General features: G+C 29.4%; 3 protein-coding genes across 3 annotated transcripts; all 3 read right to left on the bottom strand.

The window, feature by feature from the left end:
• Positions 1 to 876: 876 nt before the first annotated feature.
• On the bottom strand, positions 877 to 1904 carry Bm1812 (Uncharacterized protein; the record flags this gene model as incomplete). The annotated part of the gene is made up of 3 exons (XM_001900806.2): positions 877 to 1079; positions 1352 to 1592; positions 1677 to 1904. The coding sequence occupies 3 exons, from the start codon at positions 1902 to 1904 to the stop codon at positions 877 to 879; spliced, it is 672 nt and encodes a 223-aa protein (XP_001900841.1).
• A 13759-nt stretch (positions 1905 to 15663) lies between these two features.
• On the bottom strand, positions 15664 to 17296 carry Bm1307 (Uncharacterized protein; the record flags this gene model as incomplete). The annotated part of the gene is made up of 5 exons (XM_043079101.1): positions 15664 to 15750; positions 16040 to 16160; positions 16455 to 16555; positions 16751 to 16869; positions 17221 to 17296. The coding sequence occupies 5 exons, from the start codon at positions 17294 to 17296 to the stop codon at positions 15664 to 15666; spliced, it is 504 nt and encodes a 167-aa protein (XP_042935035.1).
• A 2203-nt stretch (positions 17297 to 19499) lies between these two features.
• On the bottom strand, positions 19500 to 25260 carry Bma-emc-1 (PQQ enzyme repeat family protein; the record flags this gene model as incomplete). The annotated part of the gene is made up of 16 exons (XM_001900808.2): positions 19500 to 19707; positions 20019 to 20235; positions 20350 to 20581; positions 20873 to 21042; positions 21142 to 21337; positions 21459 to 21617; positions 21779 to 21942; positions 22101 to 22352; positions 22736 to 23096; positions 23204 to 23429; positions 23671 to 23826; positions 24055 to 24177; positions 24359 to 24458; positions 24563 to 24622; positions 24906 to 25036; positions 25181 to 25260. The coding sequence occupies 16 exons, from the start codon at positions 25258 to 25260 to the stop codon at positions 19500 to 19502; spliced, it is 2835 nt and encodes a 944-aa protein (XP_001900843.2).
• Positions 25261 to 25515: the final 255 nt, after the last annotated feature.

Raw genomic sequence — 25515 nt, 5'->3', positions numbered from 1 at the left:
AGATGAATTAATTTTAAAAATGAACTCTGAATTTGCCTCAGTTGTGAAATAGTAAAATATTGATGCGATTGAAGGACAGTTTCGGATGTACTATTTTTTATCTAGGATATTCATTTCATTTCATAACTAAGAAATTTGTTATTCTCCTTTTTTGATGGTAGATCTTATTAGTTGTGCAATTTAAGCTGGAAATTATTCAGATTTTGAAGGTGAATTTTATTTAAAACAAAATGATATTAAAGTGCCAAATGAATTCATGTCTCCTTGGAACCTGAAAAATGCATCAACGTTCATTCTTTATAAAATTTTTAAGTGAAATATCCATAAATACTAAAACAATTTCAGAAAAATGACTACAAACATAGGTGCTATTTTGAAAGGTTGATATCTAATAAATTACATTGTATTATATACATAATGATCACACGTAGTAACGAAATAACAGAACAAAGTATATTATGCATTAAAATCAATCTTTTTTCTCTATGCTATGTAAAACCACACCAATGTTTTCTTTTATCAAATTTTTGAATCAGAAATTAAAGCGCAAAAGATTTGAAATTTTAAAAATCTCTTAAGAATTTCCTTATTATTTTCACTGCTACTTTAAAAGTCCACCTTTAAAGTCAGATTTTGATAAATGTGTTTTATTCCGTATTTTGATACGCATAGTTTTAGTAAATGGTATGAACAGACTTTCACAAGATAATTACATTAGAATATTTGTAAAAGAAGAAAGAAAACTGAGCAAGTTACTGAATTCATGTTGATATCTTGATTTGCTTAACATAAAATATGCAAAATGTGCCATGAATTTCATCATTATTTTGAGAAAAAATTTTTTTTAATAAATATAATAGAAAAAAATTATGCAACTTAAGCAAATGTGTCGGGATTGGAATGTTCTGGTACGAGTATTTCGTAAGTATTTTCATCTTCCTTTTCTTCATCGTCGGAATTTAATCCCTCCTTTTCTGCTATCTTCCTCAGTGGAACAGTTTCGGGAATTGGTGGTAAATCCAAAAAGTCTGCAGAAAGTGACTCAAAATTTGCGCTACTTGGGCGCTCACCAAGTAATGCTGAAAGTTTAATCAGTTATTTGTTTTTACATTTGACGTTCTTTTTATCAAGATTTTTAGATTTTAATATAAATGAAAATGAATTAAGATTTGGAATTACAACTCAGTGTTTTCTCCAAGCAAATCTGAATAAGTTCTGATCTTATAAGTACTTCTAGAGACACCGTGATCCACAGAGTTAAATTATATTAAAAAGTTAAGTGAAAAGAGATGGAAGAATGAAGGTTGACTTGTTGATTATCTTTTCAGGGAATGTATTATAATGAACCTACAGAGTGATCTTTTGTTCCGTATGATAGAATCATTAAATCCTCGTGACAGCCAGGGGGTTGTTTTTATCGTCCGAAGCGATCTTAAAGGGCGATGCTCGAACTTTGCACTCATAATAGGATTAGAGAATAAATCCTGATTTGTGAGGAGACTGTGTTGGAAAAGTTCTTCTGGCGGTAAAGCATATGGTGAACGTCCGTCAAGGCTTCTGGTGGAAGAGAAGCACTTGCTTATAGCTACTGACTGTAAAAAAAATGAATTTTTCTTTTTGAATTTCACATCTAAATTTCATCTTTTTAGATTTGAAGAAAATCGAAAATTATTGACCTCCTCATCTTCACAAGCATCTTCGATTGTAGCAGGTAGTGATGGTGTTTTGTATTGTAGCTTTACTTTATGCTTCTTATCTTGATCCAGTGACAATTCCGGATATATTTCATCAATAATGCGTTGCCGTTGTTGTTGTGTTACGGCACGTCTACTGATATTTTCCGGTAAAGCATTATGCTCTATTGTTTCTTTAAAGCTGGTACGGCGAGCCGTCAGTGCTGTCATTTCGGAAATGCTTTGATATATCAAACTGCTGCAACAGTGAATTATTTTATTTTTAACGCGACAAATGTGACATATTACGCAAAACGATGTAAGTTTTGTAAATTTACATATGATTTTATAGCAACATGCCACTTACTGATAGATAATTCACTTTCTAATTAACCATTCCAAAATTAGTATTATAGAACAAATAAACAATATGAAATTAAGCAATAAAAGGAACAGTTTTTATTGGAATTACTCAATGATTTGCTAATGACTTTCTAGCGCTTCTATGGAAACAGCTCATCAAATAACACAAAAGGGAAGAATAAGCAACAACCGTGAACCATTTTATACTTCCATACTTTCCTTTCTCTTTCATTTATTTTCTAAAACGCGCATAAAAATTTGTTGAGAACTTATATGATTCAGAGAAATATCGCATGTAGTGTGTAAATTGCTAATAACTTTTAGTTGAAAATGTCTCCACTGAACGAAAATGATTTTTACAGTGTGAATTTACTATCTTATGTTTATTACGCATTGCTTGTGCAATGAAATGGATTGACGAACTGGCGCAAATATTAATTAATTTGAAGGAGTGGATGAGGTTGTTAACTTTTATTTTATTTGTTATTGTTATGTGTCAATAGCGCATGGAAATAAATCTCTTTTTAAGAAGCGAAGGAATCAAATCTTTTCTTTACATATTAATGAAAAAAAAAAGAATCGATTATTCTGCACCATAATTAGCAAATGGCTGTATCATTTCGTTTCGTAAATGAAATATAGCAAATTTAAAATGAACTGTCGCAAACAAACTGCCATCATCTATGATCAGATATGATACATTCTTTACATTATCATTTACTACCATAAAACGAATTCTCTATCTTCTGGTATAATTCAATTAGCTTAAATGAATAAGCGATTCCGTAAATGTTTTCAAAGATAGCATAATGGAAAATAAATTATTTGCAAATGTAAAATAACAGATATTAAGGATTTTTAATTTTTAAGCAGTCCTCTTCAAGTAAAACAAAGAATTTGATATTATTACTTTTAAGAATAAATTTCTATAAATTCATTGATAAATTTGTGAATTTAAAATTTACAATCTTACAAAATGAACTATGATGGATATTGCTACAAATATTGCTTTGAAGAAATGTCTTAATGTTATTATATTTGAAGACATTTATTATCTGTTACAGTCGATGACATAAAAGTTAGAAGTGAAATCGATTTCATTCAGTTCCTTAGCAAAGCTAAGTTATAGTTTATCGTTAGTGAATTATGCATATGAATACTACCTGTTAATTACCCATAAATTTTTATTCCAAGATGACAACCTCTGCTCTTCTCCTCTTTTCTGTTAATGTTACATCACAGTTCAAATTGCTATTTAAAGTTTGTCCTGATTTCTATGCATAGAAAATTCATTGCTTCAAAAGTGAACAATTTAAAGTTTAAACAAAAAACAAAACATTCAAAATATGTAAAAATTTACGCTCAGATATTTGGTAGTGGGAAGAATTGATTTTAAACTGGGTGAAAACACGTTGAAATACATTGGATAAAGACTTTTCACTTCAATACGAAGTATTAAAGTGTTTCAAAGCTTGAAAAAAAATTTTTGTTTTGAAAAAGAATTTGAATGTAACATACCACAATCAAACTATAACTGCAAAAATTATTTTTAAAAGAAAAATTATTAGTGGTAATGTGGTGGATTTTTCGAAATTTGAAGCAAAACATAAGGAATGAAAGAGGACGCAAATAACTGGTTTTCGGTATGTATCCACCAAGGAAGTGAGCGCCATTAAAACACATAAGATTTTTCATTGATTGCTTATCAAAGTATTCGTAGAAAAGCCGAATAGTTTTTTTTTTTTTTCTTTTTCTTTTCAAAAAAAATTTTTTTGAATTAAAATAAAAAGCGATGCAAAATTTGCACAAAATTCAACAAAGATTTCGAGAATTCCTTTTATTATCCATAACTCATCCCTATTGTTTTGTAAATATTTTTCGAACATTTTTCAAATAATGGAAATTGAAAAAATTGTATCAATTTGTAATTTAAAAAGTTTTCTCCCTAATCTTATTGAGACAACGTAATGTGAACGGTGTTAATTCTAAGAAATAAATCTCTTGAAAAGAGCAATTTTGTAAGCATAATTTTATTTACAATGAATAATTAAAGATCGACGGGAGGAATTCAATTTTTAGAGCAAAGCAAAAAAGCAAAAAGAAAAAAATCAAACTTATCATTTTTATGAAATTATTTATTTGTGTGTTTATGTGTGTGTGCTTGTTTGTTTAGGTATCAACAAGTTAATGAATAATTCATTATGCGAGCTATTCCTGGATAACATTTGTCTTATATTTTTCTTTTTTCAAACAAAACTCGAATCATTTATAAATTTTAAATTCGAAATGAAATAACAGGCTGAAATTTAAAATCTTTAAAACAGTATTTTAAAGAAAATCACTACTTTTTGCATATTTTCGGCGATTAAACCTCGAAATAAACGCCCTCTCATATAAACTTTCTACTTTATTTGACAAATCAAAAGCGATTATTGCTTATGTTTGTTGTAATTTTTTACATTAGCAACATCAGACGAAAAGTGCCTAATCAATGATAGATCACATCTAAGTCTAAAGGTATTTTGAATTTAGGATGAAACTTAAGCATGAATAGAAACTTTTACTTTTATTTAGTAGATAATGAGCACCAATATTTGGTGAGGATAAATGAAGATAAGCATGAATAGAAAGATAAAAAATGGTGACATACCCACAAGTTTTCATATTAAAGCAAAGGAATCAATTTCATAGCTGAAAAAAGCGCTAAAATATGTATTCAGAAGTGTGGTGGATTCCGGATAAGTGCGCTTTATTTTTGATTACAAATGAATAATTGAATATATTCCATAATTTGTTATGGAATAAACATATTAATATTGTGAAAGTTCAGAATGTTTTGTTCCCTGATATTATTGATTTTTGCATAAATTCGAGAGTTCTTTAGCTGATTAGATTGCTACCAATGTTTACTCTGATTTTAAAGAAGAAAAAGGAAAGAATTTGTATGTTGGTGATAAGACAATAGAAGACAAATTCATTGATAAGAAATTTACGAAGGAACATTGTTTTCTTAATGATTTGTTTACAAAGGAAAAAATTCTTTTTCTATTTCGGAGAAGTTAAGGAATTCAGCATAAAGATTTATCATCAAACTTATCAGTGCATAGATTTATCAATAGGTGAATTAGACAATACAAATAAAACATTGCTGTTGATGAGGTAAATAATAAACATTTATAAGAATTATCATTGAAAAATGTTTGAAATTTGCTATCATCAACACCACCACAAAAATCGATAATTTTCCTTTTTGACCTGAATGGTGTGTAATTTGCTTTAATTTAATTTAAGTTCAATTTAATTTACGACAACTAATAGCTTTAATGTGGCATGTGATTAGTATATGTAAACAAGTTCAATTTCCAGAACGTCGTAAACTAATAGTTTTTGAATATAAGATTTGTGAATAAACTGCAATCATTTGTTGAACAATGATAAGTATAAAATAAATGAAAATATTTGTTCGTTCTTTGAGCAGGTTTGGAAACAAAGGAAAGTTAATGTAAAATTTAATAGAAATTAGTGAAATGAAGAAAAAAGCTATCGTGTCGTTTAATTTAAATGGGAAAATTTCTATTCGCAGTCAGTCAATCAGTTCATTGAAAAGTTGATGCTAATTTTTCCTCTTCTATGGTAGCAGCGTAAAAAGTAAATTTGCAAGGTACTAAGCATATATAATAATGTGATGAGAGTTCTTACGATAATATTTCTGATTAAACAATCAGTTCTATCTATCATTGCTTGATAACTAATGACTAGTGATAATACACCAGTGATAATGGTTAATAACTTATATTTACTGATATGCCCAATAAGTTAATCAAGGAGAGAAAGTCTTAGTTCATCTTTAAATAATATAAAGTTCCACAAAGAAGAGAGCACCGCAGAGCCTATCAAACAATCAATCAATCAATCAATCAATCAGTCAGTCAGTCAGCCATATCTGATAACTTCGCTTAATTCCTTATCGATAACTGGCATTTATTTCGTTATTCTCTGTTTCATTTCACTCAGAAAAAAAGTGTAAATAATAAGGAAATATTCCTATTATTAAGGCTTTACTTTGAAAGATTCCATAATTAATCAGAGTTAAATTAAATTAATAAAGAAAATTTCTATCTGAAAATAGCGTAGAAATAAACGGAATGTATTCACTTCTTAGCTTCTCTATGAATGAGTCATCTGACATTTTCAATTTTTCCTCTCCTCTCTTTGATTATTCTTCCTGATATGGATTATTTCTGATTGATGTAAGACATAATTCAATGACATTGATTGAGTGACCAGTTAGCTTATAGAAATGGAAATACTGAATAGCTTTAAATTAACTCATTGATATTTATTTTTTTGTATTAGCATATTGTCACAAGGATTTTTTAAGATTTTAATCTGAGAAAGAGATCTGACAAGCATATCTTGAGTTAATTTAAAATTGAAAGCTTTTAAATTTTTATATGCAACACATTTTGAAGCATTTTAAATTCTTAAAGCTATCGTATTGATACAGCTATTATTTATCAAGCAAAACTTCAGTGTAAAATAGTGTTTAATAAATATAATATTAAATAAAATTTTCTGATTTAAATCGCATAAAACAAAATTTTAGAATTGAACATGTTTCCTTTATGAATCGCAAATAATATACCTCTTAAATACGAAAACGATCTGAAAAAAATATGAGATATGTATAAGATGAATTTTAGACTGTCCGGAAAATCATCCATAATCCTGAAAATCTCAAACGACAAGTTTCAAATGATATAACGACAAACATTTGCAATAATTTTCCTGGACTTTTATAATTTAACATAACAATTAATTTCAATGTCTCCTTGAAATTAAAAATAATTTCGGCACATTCATTTTTTCTAACTAATTACATGAGAATAATGAAATTAAAAAAGTTCAATAATTCAATGCAAAAATAAGATTTCGAATAAAGCGATAAGATATGCTTTACTTCTGCACGACAATAATAACAGCCTATTTCTTTTTTTTTTTTTCTTGTTTCCAATGAAATTGTGTTTTCGACAGGGAAGGAAGGACGGAAATGGGATCGATTGAATTAAACAAACTAATAAAACGAATCGCTTCATTTCAACATTTGTCTATCAGAAGAATTATTCTGACATAACCGCAACTATTTGTTATTGCACGCTGTTCATAGTGTATTTGAAATCATAAATAATATCAGTATGTAAATAAATTACTATTTATCATTCAGTGTTTTAACTATTATCACAAATTATTCAACTCTACAAATAACTGTGTTGAAATTTTCCCTAAATTGGTAACATCCCTGATAACAGTTAAAACACTAAATGATAAATACTCAGCTTATCGATATCAGCACTTCATCTAATTATTTATTTAATTTCCTAATCACTGTTTGCTTTGACATACAATAAATTTCTACCAACTACTATAACATATTTAAAACATAAGATATGTTCAGAAGATGGCAAAATCAAAGAGCAAATTAGTGTCATTAACATTTCAAGGATTTGCTCAGTTCTATTAAAATATATATTAGAGAGCATAGCTGCTATAAAGCAATTTAATCACTGTTTGCTTGCTCAATCAGAAAAATGTAAAATGATTACAACTTTAATCATTACATTTCCATGAAGCAAACATAACAAAATATTTCACAAAAATGAAACAATGACGTCATATGTAAAAGAGTATTGGAAAATTATCTTCTGAACCAATCTGTAAATTCTTTTTTACTTCATTTGAATAAACAGTGCTATTTAAATAGGATTGTATCTGAATAAATAATCCTTCTTTTACTTATAGCATTCGTTCCTACTTTTAACAATTGAATAAAATTTGTATTTGACATAAAATTTTGTTTACTACACAAGGTAGAGATTTGCAATTCCAAAATTTACATTTTCAACTTTACAAAAATTACGAGAAGCGCCGAATGCAAGATTTTAACTTACGGAGCTAAAAAAATACTCTGCAAAAAATTTCATTCTCCTTTTTTTAAAAAAAGCACATCCAAAAACTTCTTAAAAATTTTAAAAAATCGCACTTTTTCAAAAATTTAGCGGTTTTCGTAGCATTTTTTTTTGCCTTCAAATTTGCATTTCCCCGAAAATTGAAGATTTTTCATTTTGTCCGAATCATTGATTGATTAGTTAGTGCAAATTTCGTGTAAATTTCATAACTGACATTTATCGCAGCACGTAAATTATTACTAAATATGCAAGAATTTTAGGGAAGGATTGAATCTTCAAAAATTATTTAAAATTTGTATAAGAAAAAAAAATCTGATATATAAGAGGAGTTTCAAGCAATCATTTTAAAAAAATAACTAAAAGTGCAAGGGAATTTAATTGTCCTAATGGATGAATGACTACTAACTGAGCTATTATTTAACTTGACGCTGAGTAATGACCTGAATTTGAAGGTTATCAATATGTTTGAAAAAATGAGGTAGGTCACATAAGTGTTAGAAAAATGTTCATGTCACATAAGTGTTAGATCAAATCTCTTTGAATCATTTCTTACTCACTCCTACTAAGTAATAAATGAACTTTGAAAGTTAAAAAAATTTTCAAAGCACCTTCCAGGCAATCTTTTTTCACTACTTCACAGGTCTCTCATTTGAACTAATGCATTAAGTTAAGCTCAGTTTTTATCATCAAATTGACTGGAAGCCACTGTGTTACCAAATCATTACCAAAATTGTGCGCAATTTGTCCACTGAAATTAGTCCAGTTGTCTAAAAGCGATTGTTTGTTTAAAGGTATAAATGATAAATACAAGTTAAGAAACTAAAAAAAAAAAAACTAAAAAGTCTTTTTTGTATTGATCGCCAGTGCAAATATCAATTCGATTTGGTCTTTTAGGTTTGGTCAACTATTCAAATCTAAATCATTCATAATATCTGCTTTTAATTAAACTTTCAAAAAACCATCTTTAAAGTTAATAAAATCAGGATGGAAATTTATGTGGATGGTGATAAGAAGAATCTCAAGACTGTGTTATTTAAAAGTAATTTGAAAAGATTAGATTCATTTCTAAGAGATGATTTCTCTTTTACGTTCTCACATTCTCTAATTATTTACAAAGGACTGATAACAATTCTATTTTATAAAAGAGCAAAACTTCTTGTCAAATTTAAATCTTCAATGCAAACAGGAAAATTGGACGAAGTGAAAAACAGATATTTTACCTTTGCTTTCAAATCTGCAAATGAATTGAATGAATTTGTCAAAATTCTACTTTTGATTTAATTAACATTTTAAAATTTAATAATTTAAGAAATAACAAGTAATAATAAGTAAGAGAGTCATTGCTGCAGGAAATGTAGCATATTTGAACATTGACAAAATCGTCGTCGAAACGATTACCACATGTTGGATGATACGTTGGAAAGGAATTTGCACTATTGCAATAATTCTTTTCTTCCGATTGTCATCCATTAGTAAAGAAAAGAGGGAAAAATTATAAAAATATTCTCTCAACAAATCGACCGGCAAAGAAATGAATTTGTCCTTTCTAATATTTAGTGCTTATCTTTCTTAAGATTAATGCTAAATTTTTGAAAAGTATAATCATCAATGTCTGGTTTTGTGGTTCAAATTTAAGAATTTGTTAGGTAGTGTAATTTGAATTGATTAAAATTTGAGAGAGAATGATGAGATTTAAGAAAGAATAATGGTGAATGACGAGTATATGTATACTTCAAATTTATCTTTTATAATGTTTTGGAATAAATCAAGGAAAAAGACTTCTTTTAAGGTCTGAAATAATCTGAAATGTGTTAACGTGAACTGGAATATCAAACGTGGTTTAACAAGAGAAAAAGAACAATAATGCAACTGAGTTTATTGCTAAAAACTCTTATATATTTCATTCAAAAAGTATAGAATAAAGTCGTTAGGTGCAGAGAAAATGTAAAGTTCAATCAATATAATGTCTTATGACAATTATGACTTTAAATAAGTTAATGCAGCCGGTTTGCTAAGCAGATTGATGACTGAACACCAATTAGTAATCCGGTAAATTTTTGTCATGGAAAGAAACCCTCGAAGAAGCATTCAAAGAACTGTTTGATATTTAAGTACCATTAAATACCAGATTGTGTCTGGTTATGCTGAAGACTACGATTTTGATAAGAGTCATAGTTAATCCTTGGTGAATCGAATTCAAATCTTCTATTATCCTTAATTTTGAACAATTTTCTTGTGTGACTGTATGTAAATTTTAAATAATGCAAACATTTGCTGCAAAATTTCGAAGGGACGACAAACACTCAACCAGTTTCTGTCTATTTTCCACTATCACATATCAGTGACTCACTTCTAGTTTTATTTCACTTGTACTCAATTATAACAGTTCAAAAATTGTTTAGAATTGTTGTTTGCTTAGAATATGATAAAATAAAGTTGTTTGAAAATGACTTGAATACAGTCATATGATTGCTAGCAAACATTAAAATTTAAGAAACTTGAAAAAAAATTCTTTTAATCTTCAAAAAATTTTTAAAAATTGAGAAAAAAAGTTAAGAAACCATGTGCTGGTAAATGAGGATAATCTCTCAGATAAATGAGAGATTAAACAGAATAATTTAGATTAGTTAATACTATTGCATATTATCTCTAAGAAACATTTAGATACGATTGAAGAGATACCACTAATAAAATACAAATATGCTTCTCCATAATATCAAGAAGAAAGATTATTAGATTTAGAGCTGTTTAACCAACTGAATTATAGTGACAAATTAGATCAATTTCACCTTTATCTGAAATGAAATGAAATGAGATGAGATAATGGTATGGAAGAGAAATGGATTTGCAATGGAAGTGTTGAAGATATTACATTTCAGATCGATAATTTATAATTTTTTTGTTATCAGTAATTATTAGTGACTCATCTTTGTATATACATAAGTACAGAACTGGTCTCCATCTGAACTTATTTTTATAGTTTCAGCATGAAAAACTTCCATGAAAAGCTATGTTATATTTCGTTTAATGATTGAAGGAAGAAATTCTTATTTAAATAGTATGACTTCATATTGAATTTTAAAATGAAGCAAATTGAAATTAAAGAAGAACTGATATGAAATGAAAAGGTTAAAATAACAAAAAAGAATGAAAATAAATCATAAATATGATATGGAAAGGAGAACAAAATTTTTGCAGATGTTAAAACAGGAACTTAGTTGTTATTTCAATCGAACCGGTAAAAAAGGATCTCATTCTGCGAGTTCTGCTTTTGAGTGACAATCGTTTTTATTATTCAGATGTTTCGCTTCCATTTCATTCCATCAGATGATTGGTTCAAATAGCTCAATTACTTCTTTTCAAAAAAAATCTAAGTTTTGGCTTTTATGTCGAATGCTTTCATTTAGCGTTCTACTATAATTGAGAAAAAAGTAAACTACATAAAAATTATTGAGAAAATGTAAAAATTATTTTGAAGTTTAAAAATAGAACGAAAACGATTGTGCGATGACAAAATTATGACATGACATGATTATTTCTCTGTGATAATTGGTATCTATTTCTAGCTATCAGAAAATGGATGATAAGAAAGTAGACAAGAAAAAATGAGCAGAAATGATAAAATGGAAGGATATATCTCGGATTGAACATATTACCAGTAGTGACAGGTGAAACTATACCAGCAGAAAAGCAAGGCAAAGAAGGCAGTTAGTAATGGATGACATTTTAAAAGTTTGATCATTCAGAGTAACAATCAATTGTTTCTTCCAATCTTCTCAACAAATATCAAAATGGTCAGCGAAAGTGGTGCAATCAAATTGTTTCTGTGAGCAGATATGCAGATGCTATAAATGGAAATTGTAAAACTTTAAATTGCGATGACTATTTATATTTATTTTTAATGTCAATATTAATTAAATTTATGATAATGAAATAGTGGACATTATTGAACAATTTAAAATGAAAAAAAGTTTTTTTAAAAAAAAAGATTTTTTTTTAAATTATGATCTAGAAAGGGCTATGATTTTATCGTAAATAGCCACTGTTTAAATTTCCAGGTATATTGGTAAAAATAAGTTTTACTGTTTACTAAACAATCAACGCCATTTATTAACAAATCCAATATTTTCTTCTTTGCTTGTTATCGTAGTACATTCTAGAAATCTTTTACATTTTAACAAGATGAAATAGGAGTGTTAAATGAAATGAAGAATTTTGTGACAGCAGAAAAAAAGATGTCAACGAATTGATGCATTAAAAAAAAAGAAAAAAAAAACTAAGCTGAAACATGCAGTTTACAGAGGATAAAAAAGAATTGAAAGGTGAAATCAACTACCTATGTAAATTAAAGAATCCTTTGCTTTCACATAGCTTCATATGTGTCACACCTTCTTTGACAAATCACAAACTTAATTAAACGAACTTACCAAATAGAGCAGAAAATCGTCTTATTGTAATTTATAAATTAAAACGAATATGTTATGGATTTATGACATATGACAATGATTTATAAACAGGTGTACAGTAGATGAAGTAAACAAATGAAGCAAATGATCTTTGTACGTCCTCTAACCTGTCGTTTCAACATGCTCTATTTTTATTCGTTGTATTTCATTTCAAAGAAATGCGAAGTTTATATTAGATCTTTGATGTATTACGCCATCAGCATTGTGTGGGAGTAGGTAAGCGAGGTCACCACATTGTCGCTTGGCTTCATTTAATGACTATTAATGGGAAAATCCGTTATTAACTTCTTATGAATTTTATTTCCATACTAAACTATTTCATTTAATATATTCACCAATTGGATATTAGATTCAAGATTAGTTTTCAAAGTGGTCATACTTTGCTCATTTTCTTGAAAATGTCGAGAGTATGTTCTGCTACGTCCTTGCTTCGCCCAATTCCTGTCTGCCATCGGATGGCAATGAAATATCCGTCTGTTAGTGCGGAAGAAGCGAAATGAAAATTTCGTTTGTTAGTGATATGCAGTGATTTCGAGAATTTGAAATCATTTGTATAGAAAATAATGAGACATTGGAAAAAAGTTTTGTACGATTTGATAAACAAGAATTTATTCCATTTCCTTTTAACAAAAAAAAAAAAAAAATTTTTTTTTTTTTGTTAGTTGTTAATTATTAAAATAATCAGTTGTTATTAGCAATAGATGATATTAACGAAAAGATAATGTTATGATACCATGAACTGTGGTTTAGCAAACATAAAACATTTTTAGGAAAAGGAAGAATTAGATTCTTATCCAAAAACAAATGAAATGACTTTTGTCAATATTAACAGAATCAAAGATAATTGGCAAAGTAAACTGCAGCTTTCACTCTTACTATCATGAATTGTTGTGTTAAAAAAAATGATTGGAAATCAAAGTAATCATGAGGATAACTTTGATAATACTGATAATTTGATTAATTAGCATAAAAGCAAATAGGTTAGGCAAATACAAGGATTATAACTTAATGTGTGCTTACCAGATGATGACTTGATGCAATAATAAAAGTTTACATAGTAACAGACATTTCATAACCTTGAAAAATCCATTCACTAATTCTTAATTGATTAATTAGTTGTTAATCTTCTAACCTGTTTTCACTTCTATATATCGCCGCATTCGTGCTGTAATTAGGTAAGTTGAGCTATTTATATATATATAACTTCATTAAAATTATAAATGGTTCAAAATGCAAAAAAGTCCATAAAGTTTTAAATGTTTTTTATTGCCGAAAAATGTAGTGAAGAAAATAAATCAGGTAGGAAATATTAAAATCTGAAGGAAATAAGAATAATTTAAACTGATAACAGCAAAGTTGAGACAACAAACAAAAGGGGTAAGTAACTTTTCTCTTCACCTGCATTCACTAACAGGTGTGAAATGCATTTATAGTTTTCCTCTCGCAGCAGAAATAAGTAAGAATCAGTTGGAATGAAAAGTACAACAGTTTAACCCCATAAAAACAAGAAAATTTCTTCTTGTTTTGTGGAATAATGAAGCTTTCAATTCATTTCTAATTTGATATCAAACATATAACATTTTCACATTCATTTACAAATATTTAATTTGTGTCAAATTTTGTCTAATTTCAATAATCTTAAATAAATGAGTGTCTCATTAGTCATTTCTCGATGAAATTTATGAAAGCATTAAACGATGTAAAGTGTTACGTATAGATATTTCATTTCTGGCAGCAAACAAATAAATTATAGGTTGCATATTTGAGCTCATAATCAAATTTATCCCAGTTTGTTTTGAATAAATTATTTTGGTTGTGGAATTTGTGTAGAGGAATTCTCAGTAGTCGAGATTTGATGAGAAATCGATGGAAACTACATTTATGTAATCATTAGCATGAACTTTTCTCTGATAAAATACAACTTTGAGAGAGAAAAACGAAACTCTAAGATTTCAATTCACGGAAATTTACTGGAAATAGTATAATCAAATTAAGACTCTCTAACAAGAAGAAATCTATCATTTGGGACAGTTTTAGGATCGCATGGAACATGGACTTAATCGAAAGCCGTGAAACAACCATGTTATCACACTCTTATCATATCAGTTATTCTTCTTCATATGAAACTTTGCATTAGGAATTCGTCATGAAGGATAGGTGAGAATATCGGACAGCAGAGCTTAGTGCAAAAATTTTAATGATGGCAATGTAATATCTCATCTTAATGTAATATCACACTCTCATCATATCAGTTATTACTTCTTGAATTTGTCTTTATAGCACTCTAACAATTGTGCAAATGTTATCAGAACTATTGCATTAATAAGTAATTAATGGCAGGACTTATGTGTAAAGAGTAATATTTAAGATTGTCTTATGTCGTGTTGTGATTAAAAAGAACTACTGATTTAGTAAATGGTGTAATGACCGTTGTTTCATGGCTTTCAGTTTTACTCGTCTCCCGGGTGATCCCGAACTCATAGATTTCTTCTTTTCTGTGTTGTGAATAAAAAGGAATGATTGACTACAGACATATGCAGTACTAGCCTTGTGACTAATCCGGAAATCGCTTCCGGAAATAAAAAATATACATTCCTGATGAATGGCTTATGTTTGCTTCTCTCATTAATATTACGTACATGTCAATATATCATGGTTGAAACTGGATTCATGACCATCGATTAGCTTAATAGCTTAATCTAGTTCTTTTATTGACTGCTTTTATTTGAGAAATTTAAGGCCACGAAGAATGAACTTTAATAACTCTTAATAGTTTAAAATAATTGCAACAATATCAATTAATTTTTTTATGTAATGCTGTTAACATTTGCATTTCTCTCTCTGTCTATAAGATAATATTTAAATATTTCTATAAATTTGACAGAATTTGTAAATGAATTTTCATGAGACTTGACGTATCTCTTGTTGCGTGTATAATTTGTTGGTTGTAGTGGTTGAAACTAGATTCATGGATTGTCTTTTCATTTTTGAAATTATTTCTCATAACAGTACATTCACTAATTTATGTTAAATGTTTTCGACGCTTAAATCTGTTTGTATTCCTTTATTGATATATTCAAGTGTAAAAACTTCAGAAAGCGTAAAACCTAATTTTAAATTTTGTGCAAAATTTTAAATTCATCTTTTTTTTAATACTGTTCAATTATAGATGTGAGCTTTCATTTTTCGTATCGTTTAAACAAGATTAAACTGAATGATTTCACAGGAAACTTCTTGACGACTTCCAGCGTCGTACAATTTGATGATAAATTGATGAGCTAACTGAAATATTTAAATTTTGATTTCTAACTTTTTCATACTTCTTACAGCTTTTAAAATTGATACGAAACTTTTGCAGGTAATATTTTGGCGGTAAGTAACATATAAATTAGAAGCTTTTTGAACTCCAAACAATAAATTATTTCTCTTAACTGATATATGAATAGCATAATCTAGAAGAGAATAAATATTTTAATGAATAAAAATGAAAAAATTTTGATGCAGTTTTTGAAACATTTAAGACATAATATTACTGAATAAAAATTTATCACTGAGACCTAAAAAGACTCACAGTTTTGTCGATGAATTTAAAAAGTATTGCATATTTGTAGAGATTAAGTGGCAGTGTTAATTCGAGATCGCCTTTTGTTAGTGGACAGTTATGAGCCATTTTACAGCCATCGATATTAAATCTGCAAAAAGTACACAATTGGAAAATAATTGGAAATATAGCAATGATTTCCTTAATAATTTAGAAAATATTTCATTTTTAATTAAAAAATGACCATTATTATGCAACAAAAATATAACAATGCTAAATTATAACAATATAACAATGCTAAACAAAAATATAACAATGCTAAATTATAACAATATAACAATGCTAAATATATAACAATGCTAAACAAAAATATAACAATGCTAAATTATAACAATATAACAATGCTAAACAAAAATATAACAATGCTAAATTATTTTAAAATTACAACAAAAATCGGAATGGCTCCGGAATGATATTTCTCCACGTCCATGTCCCGTCATTCTCCATATAAGCATAAACTTCTACATTCACTTTATCTTTTTCAATCTGTAGCTCAAACTTTTATCATTAATTAAATTCTTTTGGATATGCATTTGCTGAATTTTGATTATTTAAAAGACCACAAAAATATTAAATGGAAGAAAGCTTATTATAGTAATGAATGAATTATAACTTGCAGTACTTAGTTTATAAAAAGTTTTGTTAATAGTAATTCTTGAAATACGTTACAAAAAATTTCACCATGTTTCCATTATTGTAAGACTTCAATTTGACAGTTGCCAAATCTTCTAATCTAATCGGGTACATTGCCAAACCATTTCGATCGAACAGCTCTATGGATGAGACGGCAATAGTATTCACTGGAAATGTCAACACAAAAATTATTTGAAATCTCCAACAAATTTTAAAATTAAAGTTGTTAACATCGACAACATTTCTTTTCTCATCAGTTGCAATAATCTATTTATTCTCTTCTCTTTCGCTTTGTTCTTTTATAGAATTATTTTCTTTATTTGATCTAATTGTTTTCAAAAAAAAAAAAAAAACATATGAAGAATGAACAATTCCGCGGATGAAGAATGGTTCCGTCAAACGATAAACAGGTAGACTTAAACTTTTTGAAACCGGAATGAAGAATAATGTAGTAGATGGATAGATCGCTCTCTCAAACTCTATTTTTCACTACTAAATCTTTAAATGTTTAAACATACTAGGGCCACAGCTGAAAAAATTCATTTTGGTGTCGGTACCATTCGGGAATTTGGTAGCTGCAGCAAGCTGCGCCATTGAAATAATTATCACTAATCTGACAAGCATAATTGACTTTTCTAAATAACGTTTATTTAAAAATGAAATTCAAAATATAATTATGAGATATAAATAAGCAATTAGATGATCAGTCATTATATAAACATCAAAATCATAACATATCAAATTTTTTTAACTGTCGTAGACATTGAAACGATATCTGTGATATAGTTGTTGTGCAAGAAAGATCCATCATTTCACATGATAGTAAGTAAGTTTGAAAAAACTACAAATCATATATTAAAGAACAAAAAACATAAAATGCCTACTGATTATATAATAATAGGAGAAAAGCTTAGAAACAACCGAATAAATTCAAATAATTGATAAACTTTTTAAAAGTTTGCATGGTTCTAAAAATGCAACAGAAATCGAGTAGATAAGAAAAAAAATCTATCTCATCCATTTTTCATTTTTTGATAGAATGCTTACACTGATATTATTTATTAGCGCTTGTAATTTTATCACGAAATTGTCATTCGAAATACTCCGACAATATGACTCCTGAACAGGCGTAAATAGTAACGAAGGAATACTGATTATGCGAAAAGTGAAGTTATAAATGCTGATAAAATGATAACCAACACTAAGATTTGTGGTTTATGGAAAGCAATAGTCTAAAATGTATGTTTATTTTCTTATTATCATTAATAGTCAATGCTGTTCACTAATGATAATTAATACTGATAAAAAATAGTGAACGAAATCAGTCAACATCAATTGCTATGATAAATAAATGTCGTCTTAACTTGCAATATTCTCAATTTTCTATAAAATCAAACTAATCTGCAATGCATTATAATCAACAAATCTTCATTTTCTTCGTTCCTTCAATTGTAAACAAATATCAATTTTGAAGAAAGTTTGCATTCAATTAGCGAACATCTCATTTCTACTTACATTCGTTGCTTGTAAACAGATTATGTCTCATTCTATTCGACACTTAATTTATCGTTTTGATAAGAACCGCTGTTTTTCCTTTTCTCTGCTCAAAAATTAAAACAAAATAATAAATTCTTTCAAAGTAGAAACTAAAATCCAGAGCTATTACGTCTAACTTCAATTTGCTTGGTTCGTATATGATGATGAACTACTGATATTAAAGATGATTTAAAAACCATCTTACAACTTCATACTCCCATGATCTTGTTATCATTAATGTAGTTATTGCATTCTTGCAGAAGCAGAAATTTAACTTATTTGAATCCTTGAAATTCCAGAGTCCTACCAAATGAACTGTTGAACTTTTTATATTAATTAAAAGTTTCCCATTTTATAATTAAATGAATACGTAACAGTCTAATAAGCGAAATAAAAGGGTTTGGGGGAAACGAATTATGATTTTCTTGAAATGTGCTTATTCCACAAAACTTGACAAATATCAAATTGCAGAAAAGTAACTAAACCAAAACTGAGAAAACCTAATAGTGCAATGCAAACAAAAGGATCAGCAGAATCATTAGATTATCTAGTGATACAATGCTATCTATCTGATCCAAGGCATGATGTGGTAAAAATGGGAAAGCTTGACTTTCACCGATTATAATCCTAGGTGTCTTCTTAACTACTATATGTTGTTATATTACTCGAGGTAATTTATTACTTTTGAACATCGAAATAAATACAAAAAATTCTATCGTCATAGAATATACCATCAAAGAACAGAATAAAACTTGGTAGTTGACAATATCAAGAATGTAAGATGACATAGCCTGCTGCATCAACAACAACATATAATTATACAATGTGTACCCGCATTACAGTGAGATATAATTATCAGATTGTGTGACCAGCAAATATTTCCCAGTTAACTTTTTTACTGAAAAAACTAGAAAGAATTACAGAATGCCAAAATTATTCAATCCCATACTTCAAGAGATTTAATCTTTGATAAGAATCCAACTTTGTAAAGGAATGAAGTGGTAGCGAGAATAGGATAAAATCTTGATAAAAAACTTGTCTTGATAAAATCATTAAACAAAAAAATAAAGACTCAGTGAAAGAAATAAAATAAAAAATTAATAACTAGCAACGTAAATGAGAAGTGGGGAGCCAATTATAGTATTTGCAGCTCTTTTTAGAAAGAAAATTTCTTATTCTGCGTTTGAAAATCTTCATTTCTCATTCCAAGAATGTAATTTGAAATTTGATTCATGCACCACATAAAGTAATAAAGCAGCCATCACTGCCAAGCCTGCTTCAGACTATTGTTTTTGCCTAATCTTTTGCAAAGCAAACTTCCAATTACTAAAGTTAATAGGACAATACTGATAAGCAAGTGATCAAAATCATCCTTTAATATGTCAAAAGTTCCAGATGGAGTCAGTTGAGTAAAAAAGAGATCAGTACCATAAGCCAGCATTAAACTTGTTGATTCCAAACCAGAAGGTCTGAAATTAATGAAGATTGAGTTACACTGAAAATTTTGATACATACCATCTTAATGATGCAGTTGGTCAGGTCAAGCCAATATCAGAGAAACTTAATAGAAGTTAGGATATCATAAGGAAAAGAGTATACATGATTCAAAATTTCACATTCAAAACATTTTATTTCTTTTCTACACGAAATGCCAAGAACTATTTAATCGAGCTGAAACAAGTAAAACAATGAAACAGTAAAACAGTTTGACAAATCCTGTCACGAACGTATAACTTTCGATCACTAGTTGGGAGATTATGTTGCATGAGAAATAACTTACGAGGTTTTAAAGCCGCGAATACCGTGTATACTTTGATTATAATTGATGAAATCTTCAGAAGCAATTGGTAATTCTGGTCGATATGGAAGAAGCATTTCTTCGGCTAGTTCTTGCGTCATTTCCAATGGACGACGAGCATCCAACAGACGCTTAGAAATTACATATATAGCACCAAATGGCATTGCTACCAATAAGGATCTTGTTGACAATCCTAGCTCTAAATTATAAGAACAAATTAATTCATATAAAAGTTACATTAAAATTTTGACTTTAGTTCTTAAAAATTTGATTAAAAAAATACGAAATTGGCAAAATTCATAAAACCACTAACCAGTTTCTGTAACGCCCAATGCTGCCACCCCCTGAGGAAATATATAAGCTTGAGAAAGAGCTGTAACTTTTGCTGCTAAAGTATGCACAAGTGAATTATAATGAAAGGCATCAGTCTGTTCAAGACCTTCATACAACTCTACTACAGCTACTTCCACACGACGACCTTTCTCGCTCCAATATGAATAAGCTAGCCAATTTTCACAATGGACCAAATGAATTGGACCAGTTATCTGTAAAACTTTTATTTTACAGCTTTACGTTTATGTGATGATGGCTTCATTGCAGTACACCTAGTGACTGCTGCAAAATTAAAAAATTCTTCCATTTCATTAGAATACAAACTACAGCGTATGTGATGAAGACTTTAAAATTTTTTATTCTTCTGAAATTCTTTATTTCTTAACAAAATCATTTGCAGTGGAAGTACCAAATACTGCAAACTTTGTATTTTTTGGTAATTGACTTTGTATTTGGTAAACATAAATGCAGAAATCTATTTTAAAAGATTTAAATATATTTACTTTATTTTGTTTACCACTGTATACGATGTAACCTGAGACCGCATCAATAAGATAAATTTGTAAAACCGAATGAGTGGAATCAAGTACTGCAATAGCAACCAGGTTTGGATTTGCATATTTATATAATACTGAACGGTTACCCAATACTCTTCCAGCACTGTGAACTTTCTCTGTAAATGTGACAATCAATACTAAAAAAGATTATTCATAAGATTTAGTTTCTAAATACATAAGATTTAATTTAGATGCAAAAAAGTGAAATAACTCACGGTAAGATGGTTTGGAAACAACGGCTACAATCCTTTGTTCATTTCTTAAAGAAAGATTCACTTTCCAAGTTGATGAAAGTTTTTTACGAGAAACATTCAAGACAAGACCTTCTAAATTACCAGAAACATTAAAGTTGAAGAAATGCAGCGGAACTTGCTGTTCCTGTGCATCCATATTTTCCGGATACAACATGACCTGAAATAACTAGGGAAATAAGACTGGATCCAAAATTTATTCGAGTTCCATAAAGTCATGATTTTTATAATAAAACATAAAACAATTCGAACAGTTTAATTCACGCACAAATAAAACATACTTTGTTTCTATCGTCAAGCATGATGAGGTGATAAATGTGTGTCTGAGCATTCGAGTATGGAAGAATTTCAATACGCTTGATGGAAGTGAAGAAGTTTTTCCGTTCAATTAAAGACCCCGTCATGGGATTAAAAGATATCAAAACTGCGTGTTCTGATCTCTGAAACACAATAAATCTTATGCAAAACAAATTTTTGTCCAACTGAAATATGAAAATTAAATTAAAAAGAAAAAAAAAAAAAAACGCGATGGTTTCTACGCTATCACTCATTTAACTGAATAAAGAACATTTAAATTATAAAATCATTGGTAAAATCCGACCTTATCACTAGCAACAACGGTAGCTTGTGGATAAAAATGATAATGAGCTGTGGTACGTTGTATAAAGAGAGGAATTTTTTCCTTTCCCAATGAGCCAAGTAATGGCTTAATATTTCTGCCCAAATAAATATACCACAAAATTGTTCCGTCACTACTATCAATACCTGCAACAAAGACTTCTCTACTGATAAGTAACTAGGTACTGAATAAAGATAATAAGGAAGTGACGAGTGATGCGCCTTGTTATGTTTTTTTTTTTTTTTTCTTTTTTCTTTTTTCTTTTCCCTTGTGATGCAATTGATCGCAGTTAAACAACATTCACCGTAAACAATAGATTTCAGTGTTGAAGCCACAATAATCTTTCGCAAATTAAAATAGTCCCGCTCACACGGCAGGTCCTTTTTACGCGTGCTTTTAGTGGAGAATCGAAGAGAAGCTATCCAATCAGCAAATGATTTTGAACGAAATGATAAAAAATTTGATGAAAAAATCTGATTTATGGCACCAATACAAGCACGACGAAACTGGTCTACCTGACTCCTTAGACGCCGCATTAATGACTCCATTATGGTACCTGCAGAAGACAAGTAAAATTTAGGTTCTGAACTTTTCAGAATTTTCATCGGAACAGCTTGACTATCATATAATAAAGAAAGCTTCAATATGAGGATAACTTCATTTCACGTCTTAATAAGATGAGGCACTGAAGCAAGATACTTGGTTTTTTAGTTTCCTATTTTATGTAAAGATAAAGACAAGAAGCTGTTAAAAAGAGCAACTTGTAACCTAGCAAATTAATTTACAAAACTAATGTGTCAAGCAAATTAAGACTGAAAACTAAAGAACTTCCGATAAAATTTTTAGAAAAAATTTCCAGCTTTTTGGGAAACTTTAACAAATATAAGAAAAAAGAATGGAAACTGAACACCTCACTAAACAAATTCAAATTAAACAAACCACCATCCGAAGCAAATTCCGACTCGATATCAGCTTGTGCTTCGGACAAAGGTAAATCGATCATTTCGACTGAAGTGATGGTACTTAACGCTTCATGTCTGACCCATTCTTTTGTAAGTTGGTTTGATGAGCCAACAAGATAAATAAATCTACAATCTTCAAGAACAACGGCAAATTCGAATTCTATTGATGTTCCGATAAAAGAAAAGAGTTTTATGGGAGCTGGATCTTTTTCTGGAATACTTCCCGTGAATAGCTGCTCCCCATTCGCAGCATCATAAACGACAATGTTATTTGTGGATGTTGCAACAGCGAAAAGGCTTTGTCCATTAGTAGTCACATGTGAAGAAGCTGCTTCAACCTGAAAATAACAATGAATTTCACTAAAGTTCAAGATGATTGAGGTAATAATTCGTATATTTAGTATCAAATTGTTCTTTCCTCTTAAAATAAATTTGGAATATTTACCTTCTCCAGTTTTAAAAGCAGCACTGGTGGTTCTGGCAAATTAATATGATAAACATAAGTATTCGTGAGAGTGTATACAATCATTACTCCTCCTATGTTTAAATTGGGAATTTGAACTACAGATTGAAGCGAAGTGTGATGCACGCTAAGGGGATCCAACGATAAATCGGTAACATAGAAGCCTTTGTTATCAAAACATTGTAACAACATATTAGACAAAACGCATCTGAAAAGAACTTCTGCTGCGATATGAATGATTTATGAGTTCATTCCTAATGATTTCTTAGTTGAGAAAAATGTGATCTTTTCACTGACTAGAAAGGTACATTTTTAACATATCTGTGTGTTTTCACTAAATTATATTTGGTGTCATTTATCGATATTTTAAACTGGTATTCCATTTTAACCTACTTTTGAACAACTCAATGAGTTTTCGATAATAAAAAAATTTTTTAACCATTGTTTACCTTTCCTGATTGAACCAGCTTGCACTGAGATTTCGGACTTTTACAATAGCACCATTCCTTACATCAATCTGAATAACTGCTAGTTCTGCTCCATCCACACCTCCAACTACAGTAAGTGTCTGTGACTGTGGTTCTAGTATTGAACCAATGTAGCTCCTAGAATATCCCATTATTATGCTATCTATAATTTGAAAAGTACTCAAAAGGTAATGGGGCAATTTAATGACCAACCTTATGTAGATATGAAAAGAATTTCAAAATGGTTTTAAATGAAACTCTGTAACTTAGGTATATTTATTCGAAACTAATAGCGAAAAGCGTTCTGAATCATTTTGAATCAAACAAGCCAAAACATTGAAACTGAAATTAGGCATTAATACCTACTTTATGTTGCCTGAACTCGTTGCCCACTTTAGCTGACCACTACCAAGAAAAAGTGCAGTTATGTGAGCACCTCTCAAGATGAATACGTTTCCATTTGATATTAATGTTTCCGTCTTCTTCCAGCTATAAAAAATGTTTGTTATATGCTGTTCTTCCCTACCTTTTAGCTTTTAGAATATTTCTTCCCTGGCACACCTTACAGCGAAGCTAAAATGTTAAATATTCTCAATACCAACATTTTAGAAAATCACTCTCATTTTCTGAACGTTTATGTCGTTTCATATTTTGTTCAGTCGTTTATTACCTAGGTGTAATTTGCTGAATTTGAGTTTCCCATACCAAAACTCCGCTGTCTCGATTCCATGCTCGCACCACTCCATTATCTTTTGTTACTATTATTAATGCTGAAAATTACTTTTGGTAAAAAAGGTGTCGAAAATATCTAAAAACGAAACGCAATTAAATACTTAACAAAGTTTGAAATACCATAGTAAATATGAAAAATTACATGCAGCTGATGAGAATGACAATTGAAGCGTAGATGAATGTTCCAGCTGTTGTCTCCAAGCTGTAACAATTCAACAATTAGAGGATGAAAAAACACTTACTGTTCTGTATTTATCGATATCCCTTCCTGCCCACACGTTTACCTACTGTTATCATATATTTCAAGAAATGTATATGCATTCTCTCTTATCAACATCACCATCCATTATACTTGCCAATATCATAGAACTGCACTACATTCACTGTCTCCAAAAAGCTTTCATTGCAAGAAGTTACAAAAAGTCAGAGCTAAATTCCTACATCCCAGCATTTCCATCGTCAATGAATAATGTATAAAACATTACCTATCTGTCCAGTCGATGCTTTCAATGATGCGATCATATCGGCTTCCGTTGAAACGAAAATATGTGGTAATTTCGTACCCTTCAGCTGTTCCATATACAGCTCCCGAGCACAACCGACATATTCACTATGCCTGAATTACAGCTACTTCAGAATTTTTTTTTAGTTTTCGAAAACTCTTCAAGCCAGAAAATAATGCTTACTTATTCAACACATAAGTCAAAGCTAGAAGGCAAAAAGTGGACCCTCAAGACAACCCATTATTTACGAATCTAACCAGTCGAATTTGCCAATTTGATCTTCGTATATCGCTGAAACTGTTGTGAAAATTGCTGTAAACCACAAAAGCTGGATCATCACCTGAAATTAACTTCTCATCATTTTCAAATGAATTTCAGTTACTAGATCATACGCGAAATTACGTGATGTTCATCTGATTCGGTCGTCTTACACCAGACAATAGTCATTTTTTATGTTCAGTGTTAATCCACTTATTTGCATGAATTCATGGAGCACATCCTTTACAACTTCTCTTACCCGCGCAACTATCTAACGGCCACAGTTTCAAGGGACATGACGCAAGTGTAAGAAGGTTGAGGATGTCAAATTTCA

The sequence above is a fragment of the Brugia malayi genome (assembly GCF_000002995.4).
Source record: "Brugia malayi strain FR3 genome assembly, contig: Bm_v4_Chr2_contig_001, whole genome shotgun sequence".
NCBI classification, from domain to species: Eukaryota; Metazoa; Nematoda; class Chromadorea; order Rhabditida; family Onchocercidae; genus Brugia; species Brugia malayi.
Note: the sequence above shows the minus strand (reverse complement) of the source record. Positions and strands in the feature narration are given on the sequence as shown.